General features: G+C 41.0%; 1 protein-coding gene across 1 annotated transcript in view; it reads left to right on the top strand.

The window, feature by feature from the left end:
- LOC134314369 (MAM domain-containing glycosylphosphatidylinositol anchor protein 1) overlaps nt 1-22,806 on the top strand; it is a 294,987-nt gene that overhangs the window by 108,105 nt on the left and 164,076 nt on the right. The window contains exon 3 of the mRNA XM_062994950.1: nt 9,196-9,370. Coding sequence (XP_062851020.1) covers nt 9,196-9,370 — 175 coding nt within the window. The remainder of the gene's footprint in view (nt 1-9,195; nt 9,371-22,806) is intronic.

The raw sequence follows: 22,806 nt of genomic DNA, 5'->3' as shown, positions 1-22,806 counted from the left end.
GAGGTGGGTTTTTAATCGTCTTTTGAATACAGTGAGAGACTCAGATGTTTGGACAGACGAGGGAAGTTTGTTCCACCACTTGAGTGCAAGTACAGAGAAGAGCCTTGATGCGTGTCTTTTCCGGGTTTTGGGTGGAAGATCAAGGCGAGCGAGACTACTGGCTCGGAGGTTGCGTGGTACAGAGCGAGATGTGATGAGTTCTCTAAGGTAGCTTTGGGCTGGTTTATTTTTGGCTTTGTAGGTGAGCATAATTGTGTTAAACTGAATGTGCGCAACAACAGGAAGCCAGTGAAGAGAATGAAGCAGTGGGGTGATGTGGCAGTGTTTAGTTTGGTTAAAAAATAGGCGAACAGCTGCACTTTGGATGAGTTGCAGGGGTTAAGCTATAATAATGCCAATGGCTTTAAAATTGAATGTCGGATAATCTTATACCCAGATGTCCACATACTTTGTCCATGTATTGTACATCTCTGCAGACCTTTCAGTAAACAACACAAGACGTTAAGGAATAATCAAGTCATTCAAAAAAAACAATGCAGACTTTAAAACACACCACCTTGGGGTGTTTCTAGTCTTTTTGACTACTGACCTTATTTTAAGCAAATTGTAATGTTGATTGTGAGAATTTGTGCCCATTCAGTGCGTCCTAGTCAGTGCATCACAAACAACTTACAAAATATAGTAGAAATCGTCCAGAAATGTGAAGGCAAATGGATGAAGAATCCATATTAATGGTATACATCTCTGCAGGCCTATTTGTGAATAGGACACTAGTGTCAAGAAGGAGTCATGCTGTATTAAGAAGGAATGCATATTTCAAGTAGTCCTACTAGCGGTTGGCATGGGGGCTCAGTGTGTAGCACTGTCGCCTCACAGCAAGAAGGTCCTGGGTTCGGTCCCCAGATGGGCCGGTCTGGGTCCTGTACTCCCCATGTCTGCGTGGACTTCCTCTAGGAGCTTCGATTTCCTCCCACAGTCCAAAGACATGCAAGTGAGGTGAATTGGAGATACTAAATTGTCCATGACCGTGTTTGACATTAAACTTGTGAACTGATGAATCTTGTGTATCGATTAACTACCGTTTTTTTCATGAATGTAACCAAAGTGTGTAAAACATGACATTAAAATCCTATTAAACGAACAAATAAACATCCTAAAGCAAACAATACACAATAAGGCTACATGTATGTGAACACACTTCCTAATTATTTACTTCAGGTGTTTAGGGAATGGTATATCATATCTCTAGTGAAACAATATATATTTAGCAAATAGCAGACAGAATGGAACACATTAACACAGAAAAAGCTTTATGAATTATGCCCTGCCAGAAATCATACCCAAGAAAACATAAAGATCAAGTTATCTACTCTAGATGTCGCATTGGACACACCAGACTTACACATTCCTACTTGATAAAGGGGGAGGATGCTCGCAATGCGAATCCTGCCAATTACCCATAACGATTAAACACATACTAACTGAGTGCCCTAAATACCCAAGGGAAAGACAAAAATTATCCATAGCTGGAATAATGAAAGACATTTTTAACCTTGAAAAACACATATAATATCAGAGACTACCTAACGCATACAAAGCCCCCACATAAACCTTTCCTGTCATGAATTTAACTCACAAGAGTAAACACGGCGTTAAAAGATAGATGGATAGATAGAGGGAATGGTATATCCAACAAACTCACTTTCTGGTGTTCACATACTTTTTGCTATATAGCATACAGTACATATGTGGTAGCCTGGTGGGTAGAGCGTTGGGCTATCAATCGGAAGATTGGCGGTTCAAATCCAGGCTCTGCTAAGCAGCCACTGTTGGGTCCTTGAGCAAGGCCCTTAACCCTGCCTGCTCCAGAAGCGCCATACGATGACTGACCCTGCGCTCTGACCCCAGCTTCCAAACAAGCTGGGATATGCGAAGAAATAATTTAATTGTACTATACGCCTGTATATGTATATATGACAAATAAAGTATTTCTATTTCTATATCTATAGCAACTTCTTTCATTTGGTGGTGACATGGTTTTTACATTCCTTGTTAGCGATAATGACTTACTACAGCTGGCGATGTATCATTGTCCTTATAAATAGGGCTACTTAATGGAAGAGAGTTGGAGGGAAACCCATATTAACACTTTTGCTGAAAGGTCAGGTGTAATCCGTGAATAGCGTGGTCCTATGTACAAGAATAATATCGGCCTCCATACATGCTAAAGCTCTCTGGGAATAAAAGCGTTTGTCAGATTCTCACTTGTCTTCTGCTCAGTTAACCAATAAGAGAGATGTCAGAGTGCATAAGGGAATCGGATATATCCATATTGAGATAACTCATTTGGTTTTGGATACTTTGTACACCACACTGGTAAGCTACCTGTGTATATTTGCCTCTGGGAGCTGATGACAGCTCTAAAGGAGTTTTTTGTCCAGATGTAATATGAGGTTTTGCAGAGGCAGCAAAGGCAGCAAGACAAGGAATGGCATGTCATTTTGTGGAGACCTCTGGTAAACCAGTGTGGTCGAAAAACAGTGGGCGATGTGTAGCAGAAGATGTCAAGAAGATTCCATTTTTTCCCTTAGTGTCTTTTCCAGAAGTAAATCCTATGTTTGACTTTTTACTAGTGCCGGTGTGTCTTCCTGTCTTCTCACATCAGTTCCTCTGTCTTTCTGTCCTCTTGGCTTAAATGCACATATTGTTTTTGACTATGTGGGCATTTAACTGTAGCTTTTGATACATCCACTTTCAAAGCCATACACATTTATATGATGTGGATTCCCTCTTTGTGGATGTAACAGCCTCACCAAGATTTTGGAGTCTGGGGAAATTTGTGCTCATCAAAAGAAAATTGTGAAGTCAGGCACTGATGTTGTGCAATCACGGTTCTAAATCATCACAAAGGTGTTCTTAAGGGATGAGGTCAGGGTGTGTACATGTTACTGAAGCTCCTCCATGGCAAACCTTTTAAACCATGTTTTAATGGGCCTGGCTTTCTGTGCAGAAGCACATCCCAAAACTGTTGCTGCAAGGTGGGGGTTATATAGTTGATTTGATATAGTTGATTTTATACCTGTTAGCAATGGGTGTGGCTGAAACACCTAAAGTAAAAAATTAGTAGAGGTGTCCCCATACGTTTGACCATATATTGTATCTGCTCTTCTTTACTAACAGTGTTCTAAAATTGTGTTTGTTTAAAATAAGCAAAAAACCACATAGTGGATGATGAACAAGTTTTTAAGCTTAGGTAGTGCAACAGTGCAAGAGCTCAAGCTCTTGAGTTTAAATTCTATATATACACCGATCAGTCATAACATTAAAACCATCTCCTTGTTTGTACACTCCTTTTTTATCAGCTCTACAATTATTGACTGTAGTCCATCTGTTTCTCTACATACCGTTTTAGCCTGCTTTTACCCTGTTCTTCAATGGTCAGGACCAGTACAGAGCAGGTATTATTTAGGTGGTGGATCATTCTCAGCACTGCAGTGACACTGACATGGTGGTGGTGTATTAGTGTGTATTGTGCTGGCATGAGTAGATCGGACACAGCAGCGCTGCTGGAGTTTTTAAATACCATGTCCACTCACTGTCCACTCTATTAGACACTCCTACCTAGTTGGTTCACCTTGTAGATGTAAAGTCAGAGATGATCACTCATCTATTGCTGCTGTTTGAGTTGGTCATTTTCTAGATCTTCATCAGTAAAAGGACGCTGCCTACGGGGTGCTGTTGGCTGGATATTTTTTAGGTTGGTGGACTGTTCTCAGTCCAGCAGTGACAGTGAGGTGTTTAAAAACTCCATCAGCGCTGCTGTGTCTTATCCACTCATACCAGCACAACACACACTAACACACCACCACCATGTCAGTGTCACTGCAGTGCTGAGAATGATCCACCACCTAAATAATACCTGCTCTGTACTGGTCCTGACCATTGAAGAACAGGGTAAAAGCAGGCTAAAACGGTATGTAGAGAACCATATGAAAGGGGGCTAACAAAGCATACAGAGAACAGATGGACTACAGTCAGTAATTGTAGAACTACAAAATGGAGCTGATAAAATTGACAGTGAGTGTAGAAACAAGGAGGTGGACATAATGTTATGCCTGATCGATGTATATGTATATAATTTACACACAGTGGTACTTTGAAACTCAACGTCAATTGGTTCTAGGAGTAGCGTTGAGTTTAAAAGGCTTAACGTGACTTATACTAAAACAACGAGCGAGGAATTTCATTAGTGGAGAGAACTTAAGAGCAGAAATAATTAAGATAGGTTTAGTGTTCCTATGTTGTTCTTTTAATACATTAGGTCACAAGTTTTTTTTTTTTTACGATAAGTGTGTTTTAGACTCTCTCTGAAAAGCTGATTCTTACTATTTCTCAGAACCCCGAGCTATAATACAAGTTTAAAAGTGAAACAGTGAAAGCATCTATGTGTATCTGTGTATTTAAGGGTACACATTTCTCGAAGAAAGGTGTCAAGTTCCAAAGATTTCTAATTTATGGGCCGTCGAGGTACAAGGTACCACTGTATATCCATTGACTTATTCACCCATTCATTCTTGGTGGCATTCTTAAGTTGAAACCTTCACCTATCCTTTCTCATACAGGACTAGGCTTTACCTGGAATACTCAAAAAATGAATGCATTCCCTGTGTAAGGGCTGTGTTTTACAATATTCCAGGCCCTACACTGCCATTGTTTGAAAATGCAATGCAGTCCTCAGCTTCTATTGGATGTTAAAGTGGATTCTGAAATTACTGCTTTATGATTTATTTGCATTTCACATCCTGTCCCAACATTTCTAGAAATGGGGTTTGTGATTAATATCTTCCTCAGACTACAGATTGAAAGGGAGCTATTATAATTCTCTGTGTGTCAAACATGAACAGACTAAAGTCAACTGAGGGGCCTGCAATTTAGGTTTTATGTCTCCCAGAACCTAACAGTTCTGTTTTCCCAGAATCCCTTCTATTCCTGCACTGGTTGTGACCCTTTCCTGCAATGCTGCACTTTTAGCATCCTTTGAAAAATTTACAGGAAACTCCTGGCCAGCAGGACATATTTTCTCTCAACTTTCCTCTGTGTTTTTTTTCCTCTCCATTAATTTCACACCTTGTCTATCTGATCAACGGCAAACAGCTGCGTCCCAAATCCACAAGTACACAAGCCTGAATAAACACAAAAGCCCCTCGTTTTACAGGTTATCTAATCCCATAATCCTTCACAAGCGTGTCCTAACCTTCCTCTGCCAATTCCAAATGCTGCCTGTTCACCCGTGCGACTCCACGTTCCGGGGTGACGATGATTATAACGGGAGAGTTTTAATCATGTTAGAGGTCGAAAAAGATTACAACGGCTTTTCTTTTGTGCTGTTTGCTGCACTTTTATAGTCTCAGAGTTGCGACTTTCTAAGAGAACTTAAGCAGCTTATGAGGTCCTGACAAAGTTATAACTGATGACTACTTGATTAAGAATGTAGCAATTGGCCAGAAGTATGTGGACACATACTAATTACTGAATTTAGGGGTTTAACGTACACCCATTGATAACAAGTATGTAGAATATGTCAAATACAGTACAGTAGACCCTTGATTAATGAACAGTTTACTATAGGAAAATTTTGGGTTACGAACGATCTTTTTCAACTTAACGTACGAATAAATTTCGGATTACGAACCGAAATTCGCGAAACACGTGACGTCACGAACAAGTTGACTCCGAGCGTCTCTCTCTCTCTCTCTCTCTCTTTCTCTCTCTCTCTCTCCCTATATATATATACTATATATAGTATATATATATATATATATATATATATACAGTATATATATATACAGTATATATATATACAGTGTGCGAACATTCAGACAGCGGACGGTGTTTTTTCAGTGTTTTCTTTATATTTTGTAAAATTCTATATTAAAATGGCCCCAAAAAATGTGCAGAGAAAGCACAGTGGTAAGAAAATGAACAAATCTATTACATTTGTTGTGTTGTATAATTACTCCTGTCAGTAGCTATCACTGTGTATCAGACAGAGGGGACAGTGAGTGAGAGAGAAGAAGGAAGTTATTCTTTCGTGCAATTACACCTACAAAATACAACACTATTGAAATAAAGAAGGAAATAATAGAGAAATAAGAGAGTTATTGTTGTTTCTTGTAAATACATTTTATAAAAAAAGAAGGAAATTTATTATGGTGTGTGGTACAGCACACGTACTGTACTGAAATGTGATGTGTGTGTTTTTATGTACAGTACTACTGTGTATTGTTGTTTATTATTGTTTATTACAGTAATGTCTATTCTATAATTTAAGATTTAAGGGAAAATATACTTGTATTTATAACAAAAAAGACCATTTAAGACATTAGAAAGGTTAGGTAAGGGGGGGGTTTAAGAGGTCTGGCACGAATTAATTCTGTTTACATGTCTTATGGGAAAAATAGGTTTAACTAACGAACATTTTGACTTAAAAACAGCCCTTTGGAACCAATTAAATTCGTAAGTCAAGGGTCTACTGTATATGCTTTCCAACTTTGTGGCAAAATACATGGTTTGACTTTTTTTTGTGGAGAAATTGTATTAAAAACAGAGCCATACACCAGAGCTGACATTTCAGACTTGTTGTTTCGAATCTCAGCTCTGCTATCCGGCAGGCTGGGCGCCTACATAAACAACGATTGGCTGTTGTTCATACAGGGTGGAAGCCAGACGGGGATTCCTCGTAACTGATGCAATTACGACATCTGCTGGCTGATTGATGGTGCCTGCACAGAGACGAGGGATAATGTGTTAATCATGGTGTGCACAAAGCTGATCCACATATGAACTCGCCCCGTGCAGGTGAAAAGATGCAGTCGGCTACTTCACACGTGTCTGAGGGGGCGTGTGTCAGTCTCAGCTCGGGCGGCACGCTGGCTAAGTGGGTAGCACTGTCGCCTCACAGCAAGAAGGTCCTGGGTTCGATCCCCAGGTGGGGCGGTCCGGGTCCTTTCTGTGTGGAAATTGCATGTTCTCCCCGTGTCCGCGTGGGTTTCCTCCGGGTGCTCCGGTTTCCTCCCACAGTCCAAAGACATGCAAGTGAGGTGAATTGGAGATACAAAATTGTCCATGACTGTGTTGATATAACCTTGTGAACTGATGAATCTTGTGTGTAATGAGTAACTACTGTTCCTGTCTTGAATGTAACAAAAAGTGTAAAACATGACATTAAAATCCTAATAAACAAACAAACAGTCTCAGCTCTCCTCAACCAGGGTGGAGATCTACATCAGTAGAGAGGAAGCATAATGCAATTGGATAGTCAGGAGAAAAAGGGGAGAAAATGCATAAACAATAATAATTAAAATTTCCAAAATTCGATATAATAACACTCATGGTTTAAATGTGACGTCCAACTAGCTCATGTTCAGGTGTCCAAATACTTTCAGCCATTTAGGGTAGATGCCATTCTACTGGCTAAGTTCAGCTTATCATGTGTATGATGTTAAGGTAACAGATCCCAACTTAGTAATAGATGGGTCTTCTTTGTTTTTTGTTTTATTCTGTGACTTACACACATGGTCAGGTTAAAACTGTTCTGCTCTTAAAAAGCTTTAATGTGGTAGAATGACTTTACCGTGTCACATAAGGAGTCGTGTCCTTCTGCATTGACATTTTGGCTGGCAAAGGGGGCAAGGAGGCACAGATTAATGATGTGTCAGCTTCTTTTGATTGATAATTGCCTGCGGCTCATGAATTTTAATGATCTTCAGGTGGAAGTTTCTCTATATATCACACACACATGCGATGCCAGCATTCTTTAGTTTTCTGGGAACTTACCCTGGTGTTGTGCGATGTTTTCGACGTCACAATGGGACCACTCAAGGAAAGTGGATAACCCAAGTGGCATGTCTTTTTTTCCAAAACATACCCTGCCCATAAATTTGCACAGGATTTGCCATTTGGTAGGTTTTGGTTGGTGCTTGTGCATTGCAGGTCTAGCTGGTTTTAAAAGCTCCTTATCCCTCCTTTTTCCTGAGAATTAGCTTGTTGTGGATGGCCTGACCAGCCTGAATATCGAGACATCCAGTTCTCAATTCTGCACTATCTCTGTTATATACACTTTCTCCGTTGCAGGCTGAAGATGTTCTTATGTCTTTATTTGTGATTGCCCCTTTTGGTTACTTTTATTATTATTTTTTAAATGTATTTTTTCCCCATTTACTTCCCAATTTGGCGCACTCAATTTGTCTTCCGCTGCTGAGGGATACCCGATTGCATCCGAGGAGAGCACGTTGCTGTACACGCCTCTTCTGACACGTACACAGCCCTCCTCATCTCGCCCCTGCATTCTGCACAGGCGTCTCCTGCGCCAATCAGGATCCCACCCCACACATAAGCCGGCCCCCACCCTGCAGATACAGTGGCCAATTAGTATCTGCTGCAGGCTCTGCCAATTGTGCCCGCCAGATGGCGCCCAGCCGACCGGTGGCAACGGCGAGTTCAGAATCTCGGGACTGGTGTGCTAGCGAAACATCCCGCTGTGCCAACTTGGCACCTGGTTACTAACTTTTTAATACAGTATTGTCCTACCTTGGTTACAACATTTGCACTTGGGTTCTCTTTCCATTCTTGCACATGAATAAATTCAGCACATGTTTTAGTAGCAGAGCATGACCCACCTTGTTACAAAGAACAATCATGCCAAATCCATGGCCTCCTGATTACTAATTAGTGTGTCTCATTGACTACAGCTGGTGATTTCTCTGTACCCATATTAATATAACTATTAGGACTCTACCCATCAGAATGAGGAACAAACATTACAATTGATAGAATTTAAAAAGTTCTACAGAAAGCAAGTCACAAATAACACCTGTAGCCATTTCTAAGCAACTTTAAAGTACAAATTACAGGACATAGTGCTTTCTTTGCCAATGTTGGGAGAAAATGTCCATATTTTTTGGAGGAAATTATCTGGATGGTCAGAGAAGCTTCTGCAACATGGGTTACAATATCCACAGACACTTGCCATGGACTTTCTTTTACCCATGTGATCAGCAACATTTGAGCTTTAGAGGTGCCAGTGGGCTTAGAAATGGCATTGTGTGACATCCTAAATTGTAAAAAAATTATGATGTGCACAGAGCTTCTAATCAGTCATTTACACATTCATGTTTTGTGTGCTGCCCCCTACAGGTGCGGTGGACCAAGACGGCTGGAAGCGCCTCCGACAAATTCCAAGACACTCCGATCTTCAATGAAACTCTGCGCATTGACAACATTCAGCGGGTGCAGGGTGGCCGATACTACTGCAAGGCTGAGAACGGGGTCGGGGTGGCTGCCATCAAGTCCATCCGGGTAGACGTGCAGTGTAAGTGCCAAGACCATGATCCCTCCACTTCCCATCCTCTTAAATGTCATTTCATTACTTTTGACTGGAGTAAACAATAAGGTGGTAAGAAGTAAAACATTAAATGGAATGAGCTCTCCAGGAGTATGCTTATCATCGAGAAACTGGGTCTAGGTGGGTAAGTTGATGTGATGTGGGTACGTCCATATGGCGTGTTGTCATACTCCTGGAAAGTAAGGATGGGTGAAGTGGGAGGATCTAGTGTCTGTGTTATGTCGGTTTAGGCAGAGTTGCCCCCTTTGCGTGACTGTGTGCATTTTTGTGTGAATGTATGATAATTTGGGGGTACTCTGCCATGCTGCCTATCACTTCTAACCTACTGTCCCACTGAGCCAGGGGTCAGGTCAGAGGTCACAGCCACCTTATGTACAACCATGCACATCAACACCTATACAAATGAGAAGTGTACACTACACGAGAGCTGCTGAGAAATGAAGAGTGTTTTAAACATAGCAGGAATACACTGCGGAGCATATAAAAATCTAGTGTAGGGCATCACTTTCTTACTTATACACTCACACACACACATCTAGGGGTAATTTGTTTTTGAAAATTAGAGAAAAAACCCAGAGAGACCCAGGGGAAACCAATACAGACACACACTATAGACTTTTTTCTTTAATAACAGGCATAATCATAAATCTGAGAGTCTGTCAGTGGAATTCATTTGATATTTGACTGTGTGATGTCACACTGAGCAAATTATGGCTTATTAAACATAAGTATTATTATACCTCATAATAGTCTAAAATCTATGATATTGTTAGAAAAGGGCAATTTAAAAAAAGCTGGAACAATATGAAAAATAATAGCAAATAAAAACAATAGAAAGTACAAAAGAAGGACAGGTTTCCACTGTGTTCATTCAGTCATTGCCTATTTTCCCACAGCTTTATTCTTGTTAGGCTTGCTTTGTGTCTGATTCAGTGGGCAAAATACAGGAACCACCCTGGACAGGTTGCCAGTCCACCACAGGGCAGACACAGACATTGACACACATGCTCACACTTAGGGCAAAATTGTAATAGGTCCATTTGTAGTCTTAGGACTGAAGTTTTGGGACATCTGGCCAGGCTTTTCTTGCTGTAAGGTGACAGTGCCGCCCACTGCGACACAGTGCCACTCATGTGCTGTATTATTATTCCTTCAAACAATGATCTCTAATTGTTTAGGAAAACATTATAGATGTCATATATTGCACATTGTCATATATTGCACCCCATAATGCATTTACATTTTTGACATTTAGCAGACGCCTTTATCCAAAGTGACTTACACTTATACTGTGACAGTATACAGTCTTAAGCAATTGAGGGTTAAGGGCTTTGTTCAAGGGCCCAATAGCAGCAACCTGGCAGTGGTGGAATCGGCTTGAGCCGGCAACCGTCTGATTACTAGTCCAGTGCCTTAACCACTAAGCTACAACTGCCCTGGAGTCCAGAGTCTTCATTGTCATATATTGTGCCCCATAATGCATTTACATTGACATTTTTGGCATGTAGCAAACGCCTTTATCCAAAGCGGCTTACAGCACAGTATACAGTCTAGGTAGATAGATAGATGGATGGATGGATGGATGGATGGATGGATGGATGGATGGATGGATGGATGGACGGACGGACAGACAGACAGACAGATGGATAGATGGGTAAATAGATAGATAGATAGATAGATAGATAGATAGATAGACAGACAGACAGACAGACAGACAGACAGACAGACCGATAGCTAGATATACAGACAGCTAGATGGATAGATAGATAGATAGATAGATAGATAGATAGATAGATAGATAGATAGATAGATAGATAGGTAGATAGATGATAGATGGATGGATGGATGGATGGATGGATATAGATATGTAGACTGATAGATAGATATAGATATGTAGACAGATAGACAGATAGATAGATAGATAGATAGATAGATAGATAGATAGATAGATAGATAGATAGATGGACGGACGGACGGACGGACGGACGGACGGATAGATATAGACAGGCAGGCAGGCAGGCAGGCATAGATATAGATATAGATATACTGTAGATATAGATATGTGGATGGATGGATGGATGGATGGATGGATATAGATATGTAGACAGATAGATAGATGGATGGATGGATGGATAGATTAAAAATTATTACAGGAGCATGTCAGGTTTTTAAAGCAGTTCTATCAGAGATATAAAAGGTCACAGTTAAATAATATTGGCTTTTGCTTTTCTCAGGACTCAGTAAATCCTTTAATAATATCATGGACTGTAGACAGTAAAATCACTTCTAAAATCATTTCTCGTGCCTTTGAAAATGAATCTGCTGGATTATTCGTTCACACATTTATCCTTCAAATTGGCTTACGCTAATATGGTTGAAAAGTACAAATAAAAGTCTTTTAAGGGCTATTTTAGTTATCTATATTTTACATACAGTTTTTCGAATAAGTACAGACATGAAGAATATTATTGATTTGGACTCACCAGCAGCTCTGCAGATTGCAAGAAGCAAAGCAAGCCCTTGCACATCGCAAGTAACCTTTCTGTTTTTTGTCCTCCACTTAAAAGGACTGCTGGTAATTTTGGAGTGGATAAACACGAGCACGCAAAAGCAACTCTGAAAGTAAACACTACTGACATGCAACGCTTGTTTAATTTTACCTTGCTGACTCCACTCAGCTCCCTAGGCGATTTTGGCATCACGGCAGTGCCAATTAAAGTTAGCCAGGGCAAAGCGGCATGGCATAGTTTCCCTCCAGAGTGCTCTCTCTGTCACACACACACACACACACACACATACACACACACACACACACACACATCAAATCTTTCAGTCTTCTGCTTTACCCAGTCCTATTACTAAGACAGTGAGAGGGAGAGATATTGAAGAAGTAATAGAGCAATATAGAAAATGAATAGAAGAAAGAACATGTAGAATTAGTAACATAGATTCACATCCTTTAGTTTCTACACAGGAAAGCCCTTTACTAGATGATGTACAGGAAGGGACAAATTCTAAATATGAAATATACCAAATGATGATGACTAGCAGAAAGCACAAACATGGTCACAGGGTGGGAACCTCATAATGGCCGTGGAATGGGATGTCCAACAAGCTCATGGTCACGGTTCACAGTCCAAAGGCACAAGAAAGAGTTTATGAATGTGAGAGAAGAAATTTGGGCTTTTAAAAAAATAAAAGAGAAGCAAGTCAATAAAACGGGGGGGGGTTAGTGTTCTATAACTTTTGTTGAGCTGAGTGTCAATTTGACCCGAAGGGTTTCTTTTCTTTCTTCATGATTTGGGACTGAAGTATGAACATGAAAAGCCCACCTCATGTTGCCAGAGTTGCTTGCCCCTGGTTGCTTTTGGGTGATTCTCACCTCAAGCCCCTAAATGAACTTTGATGGTAAAATCCTCTAATGCTCCTTTATGGCATAATCTGTTAAAGATTTTTTACATTTGCTCCAGGGTGGCACGGTGGCTTAGGGGGTAGCACTGTTGCCTCACAGCAAGAAGATCCTGGGTCTGGGTCCTTTCTGTGTGGAGTTTGCATGTTCTCACTGTGCCTGCATGGGTTTCCTCCCACACTCCAAAAACATGCAAGTGAGGTGAATTGGAGATACAAAATTGTCCATGACTGTGCTCGACATTAACCAGTAACTACCGTTTCTGTCATGAATGTAACCAAAGTGTGTAAAACTTTTTATTAGGATGTTAAAATCCTAATAAATAAAAGGTTTGCTTCCCAGGTAGAGTGGGCCAGGTCCATTGCATGTGGCATTTGCATGTTCTTACTGTCTGCATGTTTTTTTTTAGGGAGCTCCGGTTTCCTCCCACAGTCCGGAGTGAGGTGAATTGGAGATACAAAATTGTCCATGACTGTGTTTGATTACATTTATGACAGGACAGGACTCGTTACACAAGATTCATCAGTTCACAAGTTTAATGTCAAAGTGTGTACAACATGACGTTAAAATCCTAATAAATAAAATAAATAAATTATTCCCAAGGTAGCACAGTGGTTTAGGCCCGGGTCCCTTTCATGTGGCGTTTGCATGTTCTCCCTATGTCTGTGTGGGTTTGCTCAGGCTTCCTCCCACAGTCCTATAACCTGCAGTTAGGTAAACTGTAGCTATTAAAATTGGCCGAGGTGTGTGTGGGTGTGTAAGTGTTTTCCCTGTGATGGACTGGCGACCTTTCCAGTATGTTTAATACCTTTTGCCCAGTGAATTATACCCAAAACAACTCTGAAGAGGATAAAGCCGTGGTACATTTACATAGTAAAAGACAATGAATGAATAAGTAAATACTCTGCCCCAGATGGAATGTTTTACAGGCATAAAACTAGAAATATGTGTATAAATTTAAAAAAAAAAAAATTAAACCAATAAATATACACCGACCAGGCATAACATTATGACCACTGACGGGTGAATAACACTGATTATCTCTTCATTATGGCACCTGTTAGTGGGTGGGATATATTAGGCAGAAAGTGAACATTTTATCCTCAAACTTGATGTTAGAAGCAGGAAAAATGGACAAACGTAAGGATTTGACAAGGGCCAAATTTTTATGGCTAGATGACTGGGTCAGAGCATCTCCAAAACTGCACCTCTTGTGGGGTGTTCCCGGTCTGCAGTGGTCAGTATCTATCAAAAGGGGGTCATGGGCAGCCAAGGCTCATTGATACACGTGGGGAGCGAAGGCTGGTCTGTGTGGTCTGATCCAACAAACGAGCTACTGTAGCTCAAATTGCTGAAGAAGTTAATGCTGGTTCTGATAGTAAGGTGTCAGAATACACAGTGCATTGCAGTTTGTTGCGTATGGGGCTGCACAGCTGCAGGGCAGTCAGGGTTCCCAGGATGACCCCTGTCCACCACTGAAAGCACCAACAATGGGCATGTGAGCATCGGAACTGGACCACGGAACAATGGAAGAAGGTGACTTGGTCTGATGAATCACGTTTTCTTTCACATGGATGGCCGGGTGCGTGTGCGTCGCTTACCTAGGGAACACATGGCACCAGGATGCAGTATGGGAAGAAGGCAAGCTGGCAGAGTCAGTGTGATGCTTCGGGCAATGTTCTGCTGGAAAATCTTGGGTCCTGCCATCCATGTGGATGTTACTTTGACACGTACCACCTACCTAAGCATTGTTGCAGACCATGTACACCCTTTCATGGAAACAGTATTCCCTGATGGCTGTGGCTTCTTTCAGCAGGATAATGCGCCAGCCGGGTCAGGGCTGTTTTGGCAGCAAAATAGGGGGCCAACACAATATTAGGAAGGTGGTCATAATGTTATGCCTATTCGGTGTATATAATAATAATTTCTGTACCTACTGTCCCAATTGTGTAGTGGACATGAATTTTCTACAGTCTGCAGAGGCAGCAAGTGCTAGTTCACATCAGGGCAGGTTGAGAATAAGAAAAAAAGAGAGAGATAGAGAGGCGTAAAGAGAAAAAGTGCAGATCCTAAAAACCGGGATGACACGAACATATAACCTCAAAATGTGAGGGGGTGCAGATTCCTAAAACTGTGATCTATGAACTAAAACAAAATTTCGATGAAAACATCTGACATTTCATGACCCTGCAATTTTTATTACATTTACTGTGTCAACAAACACATAAGTGCAACATAAGATTATGTTATCATGCTTGTTTCACTACAGCCATTAATACATGCTGATTTCTGGTGCATTTTACCTTCACCAATGTCACACAATGTCACAAAGTATTCAACAAATGAGTCCCTATTAGAATGAAAAATCACCCAATAGATTCTCAAGACTCCAGAATGTTGTGGGAGTAAAGTCTAGCATTTTAAGAATGCACACGGAAGAACACATGCAGTATTTCTATGATGTAGACTATGCAGGATGGGGAAACCAGGAAGGACGTTACATAACCAGTGATGAATACATCGATATATGCATGCCATCATATACCTAGACATACACCCATCAGCCATAATTAAAACCACCTCCTTGTTTCTACACTTACTTCCATTTTATCAGCTCCACTTACCATATAGAAGCACTTTGTAGTTCTACAATTACTGACTGTAGTCCATCTATTTCTCTACATATCTTTTTAGCCTGTTTTCACCCTGTTCTTTAATGGTCAGGACCCCTACAAGACCACCACAGAGTAGGTATTACGTAGGTGGTGGATCATTCTCAGCACTGCAGTGACAATGACATGATGGTGGTGTGTTAGTGTGTGTTGTGTTGGTATGAGTAGATCAGACACAGCAGCGCTGCTGGAGTTTTTTTTAATACCGTGTCCACTTTATTAGACACTCCTACCCAGTTGGTCCACCTTGTAGATATAAAGTCAGAGACGATCACTCATCTATTGCTGCTGTTTGAGTTGATCATCTTCTAGACCTTCATCAGTGGTCAAAGGACGCTGCCCACAGGGTGCTGTTGGCTGGATATTTTAGGTTGGTGGACTATTCTGTCCAGCAGTGACAGTGAGGTGTTTAAAAACTCCAGCAGCGCTGCTGTGTCTTATCCACTCATACCAGCACAACACATACCAAGTGTCACTGCAGTGCTGAGAATGATCCACCATTGAATGACAGCATGAAAGGGGACTAACAAAGCATGCAGAGAAACAGAAGGACTACAGTCAGTAATTGTAGAACTACAAAGTGCTCCTATATGGTAAATGGAGCTGATAAAATGGACAGTGAGTGTAGAAACAAGGAGGTGGTTTTAATATTATGGCTGATCGGTGTATTTGCTACACATCAACCATTCAGATACACACATGGTATGGTTGGTTGTATATAAAGGGCTGGCCTGCCTCTGACCCGGGCACTCTGACCAGTGAGACAGTAGGTAAGTGTGTGGTGGAAATGCAGCATGCTTCTACAGTAGGGATGGACTTGGTTCAGAAACCTCCAACGCACCCACAATCCCTCACTTTCTGCATTGTCAATCACACATAATACCCTAGAGTCAGACCGAGACGCCTGTGCTCAGGTAAGGATGTTTTTTTTACCTACTGTTATGAATAATGAAATTGCTGCCTAGATCACTGGCAGGTTTTAGATGATTTATTTTTTCACTTGAAGTGAAGTGTTGATTGTAGTTTTCAGAAGGCATAGAGGAAATCAAAGTGAAGGGCTGAGCTGTGTGTGTGTGGTATTTTAATTTTTGGTTGATTGTGATTGGAGATTGCATTGATGATTTTTCTTATAATGCGAAAGCCAAACATATGTGGAAACCTGACCAGCTTCCTTCAGCTATAACTTATTTAGATTCTGGGGTCAGAGCACAGGGTTCAGAGCACAGCTATTATACAGTGGCCAAAAGTGGTTGCACGGCAGAACTGGTAAAAGCAAGTGGGAAAAATAAATGAATCTGGGTGAAGGAGTGGGTTTGGCTACACAGCCAGCAGAGATTCTTCTGCAGAGAGAGTTGGAGGTCAAATAATTTTGCAATGCAACGTTGGTATTGGTTATGGTTTGGTGTGGAAGTCACAAATACTGTAAAGCTTGTGTGTGTGCCGATGTATTCTGATATAAACTATATTATGCCTGTTCCACACGTAAAACTTCTTCTCCCTTAGGGTTTACCTTCTGTATTTTGCGTTCATAACAATTACAACCTGATTGCAACACCTTTTACACTACATGATTTTGAGTTGCCGACAGGTCCAGAAATTTAGCATGCTAGAGACACTATATTGCCAGAAGAAATCGCTTGTCTGCCTTCACACGCATATGAACTTGAGTGACATCCCATTCTTAATCCATAGGGTTTATTATGATGTCGACCCACCCTTTGCAGCTATAACAGCTTAAACTCTTCTGGGAAGGCTTTCCACAAGGTTTAGGAGTGTGTTTATGGGAATTTTTGACCATTCTTCCAGAAGAGCATTTGTGAGGTCAGACACTGATGTTGGACGAGAAGGCCTGGCTCACAGTCTCCGCTCTAATTCATCCCAAAGGTGAATCAGGTTGAGGTCAGGACTCTCAAGTTCTTCCACACCAAACTCGCTCATCCATGTCTTTATGGACCTTGCTTTGTGCAGTGGTGCGCAGTCATGTTGGAACAGGAAGGGGCTATCCCCAAACTGTTCCCACAAAGTTGGGAGCATGAAATTGTCCAAAATCTCTTGGTATGCTGAAGCATTAAGAGTTCCTTTCACTGGAACTAAGGGGCCGAACCCAACTCCTGAAAAACAACCCCACACCATAATACCCCCCTCCACCAAACTTTACACTCGGCACAATGCAGTCAGACAAGTACCGTTCTCCTGGCAACCGCCAAACCCAGACTCCTCCATTGGATTGCCAGACTTTACACCACTGCATCTGACGCTTTGCATTGCGCTCGGTGAAGTAAGGCTTGGATGCAGCTGCTTGATGGTTTCCTCCCACAGCCCAAAGATGTACAAGTGAGGTGAATTGGAGATACAAAATTGTCCATGACTGTGTATGACATTAAACTTGTGAACTGGGTAACGTTTCTGTCATGAATGTAACCAAAGTGTAAAACATGACGTTAAAATCCTAATAAATAAATAACAGCTGAGCAACCACTGCCATTAAATAAAGGATGGTATATAACACACTGGTATATAGAGCACACAATATTAGGAGTGTGCCTGTGCCAATTTGTGCCAATTTGTGCCCATTTAGACAAAAGAACATTGGTAAGTTTAGGCACTGATGATGGATAGGAAGGCCTGGCTTGCAATTGACATTCCAGTTTATAGCCTGTGGAGTACTTCTACATCAAACTCATCAAACCATGTCTCCTCGCTTTGTGCATGGGCAACAGAGGTTATGTAACAGAAAAAAAAAACATGTCTTTTATTTTATATGATTGACTGACTTTAGACAACAATGCTGTTAGCAGGCATTGTGTTTGAAACATCTAAACTCAAAAATTAAAAGTGGTGTGCACATACTTTTGGCCCTATAGTGTTTACTACATCAGCATATGCATGGATTACCAGAGGGTGAAATATGTGGGCTCTCTTGAAAGATTGGATGTAGAATACTCAGAAACTGTTTGCATATTTTATTTCTAACAACATTACAGATGGTGATGAGCAGCATGCATTTTTAATAAGTGCATTCAGGGCAGAACATATACAGTAGCTTGCTGCAAAGTTTAATTGTGCAACTGAGTCAAGTATACACAAAAACACACAAAAAACACAAATTAAATTATCCTAATCCTTTATTTAACTGACAAAAGAGCAAAAATGACTTAATGTTCAGCTTACTGATTGATATCTGCAACATTTAATAAAGTTATGAAGGGGCAACATAAAATTGCACTATTAAAAAAATATTCAAGTTACACATTGTTTTGAAATATTAAACAAAAACAGGTGAACTTATAACAGGTAGGGGTATCGTAATCGGATATAAAAGGAGGATTCACAGAAGACTTAGTCTTTGCCAGCACAGATGGTTCATGACTCACCATTGTGTGCCAAACTTGGTAAGAGAATTGTCAAGCAATTAAAAAAAAAAAGCATTTTTTAACATTAGCACAAACAATTTTGATTTTTCACCATCTACCGTACATAATATTGTGAACATATACAGGGAATCTGGATACATTTCAGTCCATGTGGGGCAGGGGTGTGTAACTCATTTTCACAAAGGGCCACGTCAGCATTATGGTGGCCCTCAAAAGGCCGATTGTCATATATGCATAGTTGTACAGTACAATGAAATTCTTTCTTCGCATATTCCAGCTTGTTTTGAAAGCTGTGGTCAGAGCGCAGGGTCAGCCATCGTACGGCGCCCCTGGAGCAGACAGGGTTAAGGGCCTTGCTCAAGGACCCAACAGTGGCCTGGATTTGAACCGCCAATCTTCCGGTTGATAGCCCAAAGCTCTACCCACTAGGCTACCACTGTCCCATTGTAACGTATCCTGCTGTGATTGCAGTCGGTCTTGTTGCCTTCCTTCGACTATAACAACTATAACTTATTTAGATTATGTGGTCAGAGCACAGGGCAGGCTAATATACAGCGGTCAAAAGTGGTAACATGGCTGGACCGGGATTCAAACCCTCAACTTTCTAATTGAAAGCCTATAGCTTTAACCACTTATTATTTACAGGATTTAGTTAACACTTTCTATTCAAAGTGGCTTATAATCCAGTTCAAGCTAATTGGGGTAAAAGCCTAACAATAAAAGGCTGGCTGTGGCTGAACCAGTGACCTTTCAACTATTCCAGTACCTTAACAGCTGAACTGGGGTGGCACGGTGGCTCAGTGGGTAGCACTGTCGCCTTACACCAAGAAGGTCCTGGGTTCGATCCCCAGATGAGGCGGTCTGGGTCCTTTCTGTGTGGAGTTTCCCCCATGTCAGTGTGGGTTTCCTCCAGAAGCTCCGGTTTCATCCCACAGCTCCAAGACATGCGAGTGAAGTGAAATGGAGATACAAAATTGTCCATGACTGTGTTTGACTTTAAACTTCTGAGCTGATGAATCTTGTGTAGCGAGTAGCTATCGTTTCTGTCATGAATGTAACCAAAGAGGAGTTGGTTGGTTTGCACCATCTACCGTACATAATATTGTGAAAATATACAGGGAATCTGGACAAATCTCCATGTCCACGGAGGGCAGGGGTATCAAACTCATTTTCACAGAGGGCCACGTTAGCATTATGGTGCCGATTGTAACGTATCCTGCTGTGATTGCAGTCTGCCTTTTAATTCTTTAACCGGGTGCTCCGGTTTCCTCCCACAGTCCAAAGACATGCAAGTGAGGTGAATTGGAGACACTAAATTCTCCATGACTGTGTTTGATATAACCTTAAGAAGTGATGAACCTTGTGTAATGAGTAACTACCGTTCCTGTCATGAATGTAACCAAAGTGTGTAAAACATGACGTTAAAATCCTAATAAACAAACAAACACCTTCCCATCTTTTATTTTGGGATTATTTGGAAATATTTCTCAACATCACTTGTTGGAAAACCGCCTCAGTTTAAACACTGATGTAGAAACACCGCCATCTAGTGGCGGGATGCGGTCACTTTGCGGGTCACAAAATCGGCATGCATTGTGGGAGATGCAGTTTTATGTATGATTTTACAGTGTGTTTTAAGACAACCGTACGTCTTTTAAGCTTTCGCTGGATTTGGCCTGCAGGCCTTAAGTTTAACACGTGATGTAGGGCAAGGCCAGAAATCAGTGTGACCTTTCAGCTCTTGGATGGCATTGCATGAGATATCGTCATGCTTCTGAGATAAATATAGCAACATGTGCTCTGTGTTAAGCTTGTTTAAAAAAAACAAAAAAAAAACAGAAATTTTGCAGAGGATCGTAAGGACCATCCATCCTGTTTGGTGCCCCTCAAGAGTGGATAAAAAAATTAAAGGGGTGTAAAATTAAGTAATACTTTTTAGCACTTGTATCATGTCACGTAGAGCACATAGTGTACCACATCAGATCTGAATATACACATGTACAGTACTGTAATATTGTTTCTTTCAGTATTGCTGATTGTTAGGAGATCAGGTTTAGCCATGTTATGATGGCCCTGGAGTCAGGAACCCTCCCAAAATCTTTGATCAAGTGCCCAACAGTGGCTGTTTGGCAGAAAGTTTTGATTGATAGCTCACAGCCCTAGCTACTAAGCTTCCGCTGCCCTTTAATATTTCCTAGCTCATTACCCCTTGTAAATCTAGTCTACATACTGTACTTGCTAGACTCAGCAATGAACTGGCAGTCAAAACACAGCTTGCATTCTAACACCTAAGACTTAACATGGACTAGCAGCATTCTGATATATGCTTGAAAATGGCCCAAAGTTGTAGTTTTAGGATGGTTGTATTCCTGCCACTTGGAAAGATTGTCTACTTGCCCATTTAGTCCACTTCAGCACTTCTGCAGAGAGCACAATGTAGCTTGTTTGACAACCCATTGTAAAACCATGGGTTTTAAAAAGAAGACCAAATGGGGTGCCACCTCTTTGCCGCTGAAACGGTCAATACTACAGTCTATTTAAAGCCCCTATTGAGTGGTAGGAGTGATTTTTAATCTACCATGACCCGCAATGAATGTATCTGCACTATGTAGAAACCTGCTATTGGGTGGTTTAAAAATTTACCTGATGGCTTTATACATGTTGGAGGGTGTGTGAGCTGGTCTGCTGTCCTCCTTGACCAGCAGTGATTGACAATGCATTTTTATGGACACATCTTAATAATGAAAATAATGTAAAGCCTTTCCAAAACTGTTTACAGTAACAGTAACTAGGGGTGGGTTTATAAAATCGATTTTTCGATTTTAATCGATCTTTATTTGAACGATCCGATATCGATTCATATAAATGCGAGATCGATTTTTTAAATACGCCCCTTTTTACGGTGCACACGGAAATCTATTACTATTGTTACCCCCTTTAATTTCGCGTGACCAGCCACTGTTTTTTCATGCAACGAGATCTGACCTGCACATCAGTTTAGCATGGCAGAAGCTCAAGTTATGACCACTACACAACTTTTTGCACTGATTTTCGCTCGGCTCTGGATTCGGGAGGAACTCGGTGTTCGCTCTGCGATCAAAACTCGGCTCTCAATCAATGTGAGAAACAGCGAGGGGAAACACAGGGGAGAGGTTGGAAACAGGTGGTGTAGCGCAATATAGTTTCTATCAGAATACATCAGCACACGCGAGATCGTTCTCTACAAAACAAAATATTTATTAACCTCCAACTCACTACAGAACGATCCATGCTGCTCGTGTTGCCAAATCCACTCAGATTCATTTATTTCATCAGCGCACAAACTTTGATCGCTCGCTACTTGTTGATGTGCATGTTTGGACGTGGTATCATTAAACCTTTCATCACTTCTCACGTGTGTTTTCGTGACAAAACGTAGTTTTGGAGACCAGAGAAGCTCGCCTGTGATTCCCCCTGGTGATGGATGGTGTAGTGTAAAACCCCCCATCGCCGATCAGTCATGTAGTGTGAACATTACAGCGACCAGGTGTTAATCAGAGTGTCGTGTAGTGTAAACTTGGCATAAGCTGTACAACAGCCAGGCGTATGTTTACATTACATTTACAATGTTGTAGCATGTCAGACAAATGGAAGAAAACAGTAACATTCATTTTTTATTATTATTTCATTTGTCTGACATGCTACAACATTGTAAATGTAATGTAAACATACACCTGGCTGTTGAATGTTACTGTTTTCTGTTTTGGATTAATTATTTATGTAAACAAAATACACAAATATTTTTCATAATGAGTGTTCTTTGTACAATTATCACATTCGTTCTCTGAACATCTGTACATATGTAAACAAAACCTGTTAATGTAACTCAAATATGCCTAAATGTGTTGAATCGAAATTGGATCGAAAATCGAATCGAAAATCGAAGATCGAAGATCGAAGATCGAAGAT

Source organism: Trichomycterus rosablanca, chromosome 5, assembly GCF_030014385.1.
Source record: "Trichomycterus rosablanca isolate fTriRos1 chromosome 5, fTriRos1.hap1, whole genome shotgun sequence".
NCBI classification, from domain to species: Eukaryota; Metazoa; Chordata; class Actinopteri; order Siluriformes; family Trichomycteridae; genus Trichomycterus; species Trichomycterus rosablanca.
Note: the sequence above shows the minus strand (reverse complement) of the source record. Positions and strands in the feature narration are given on the sequence as shown.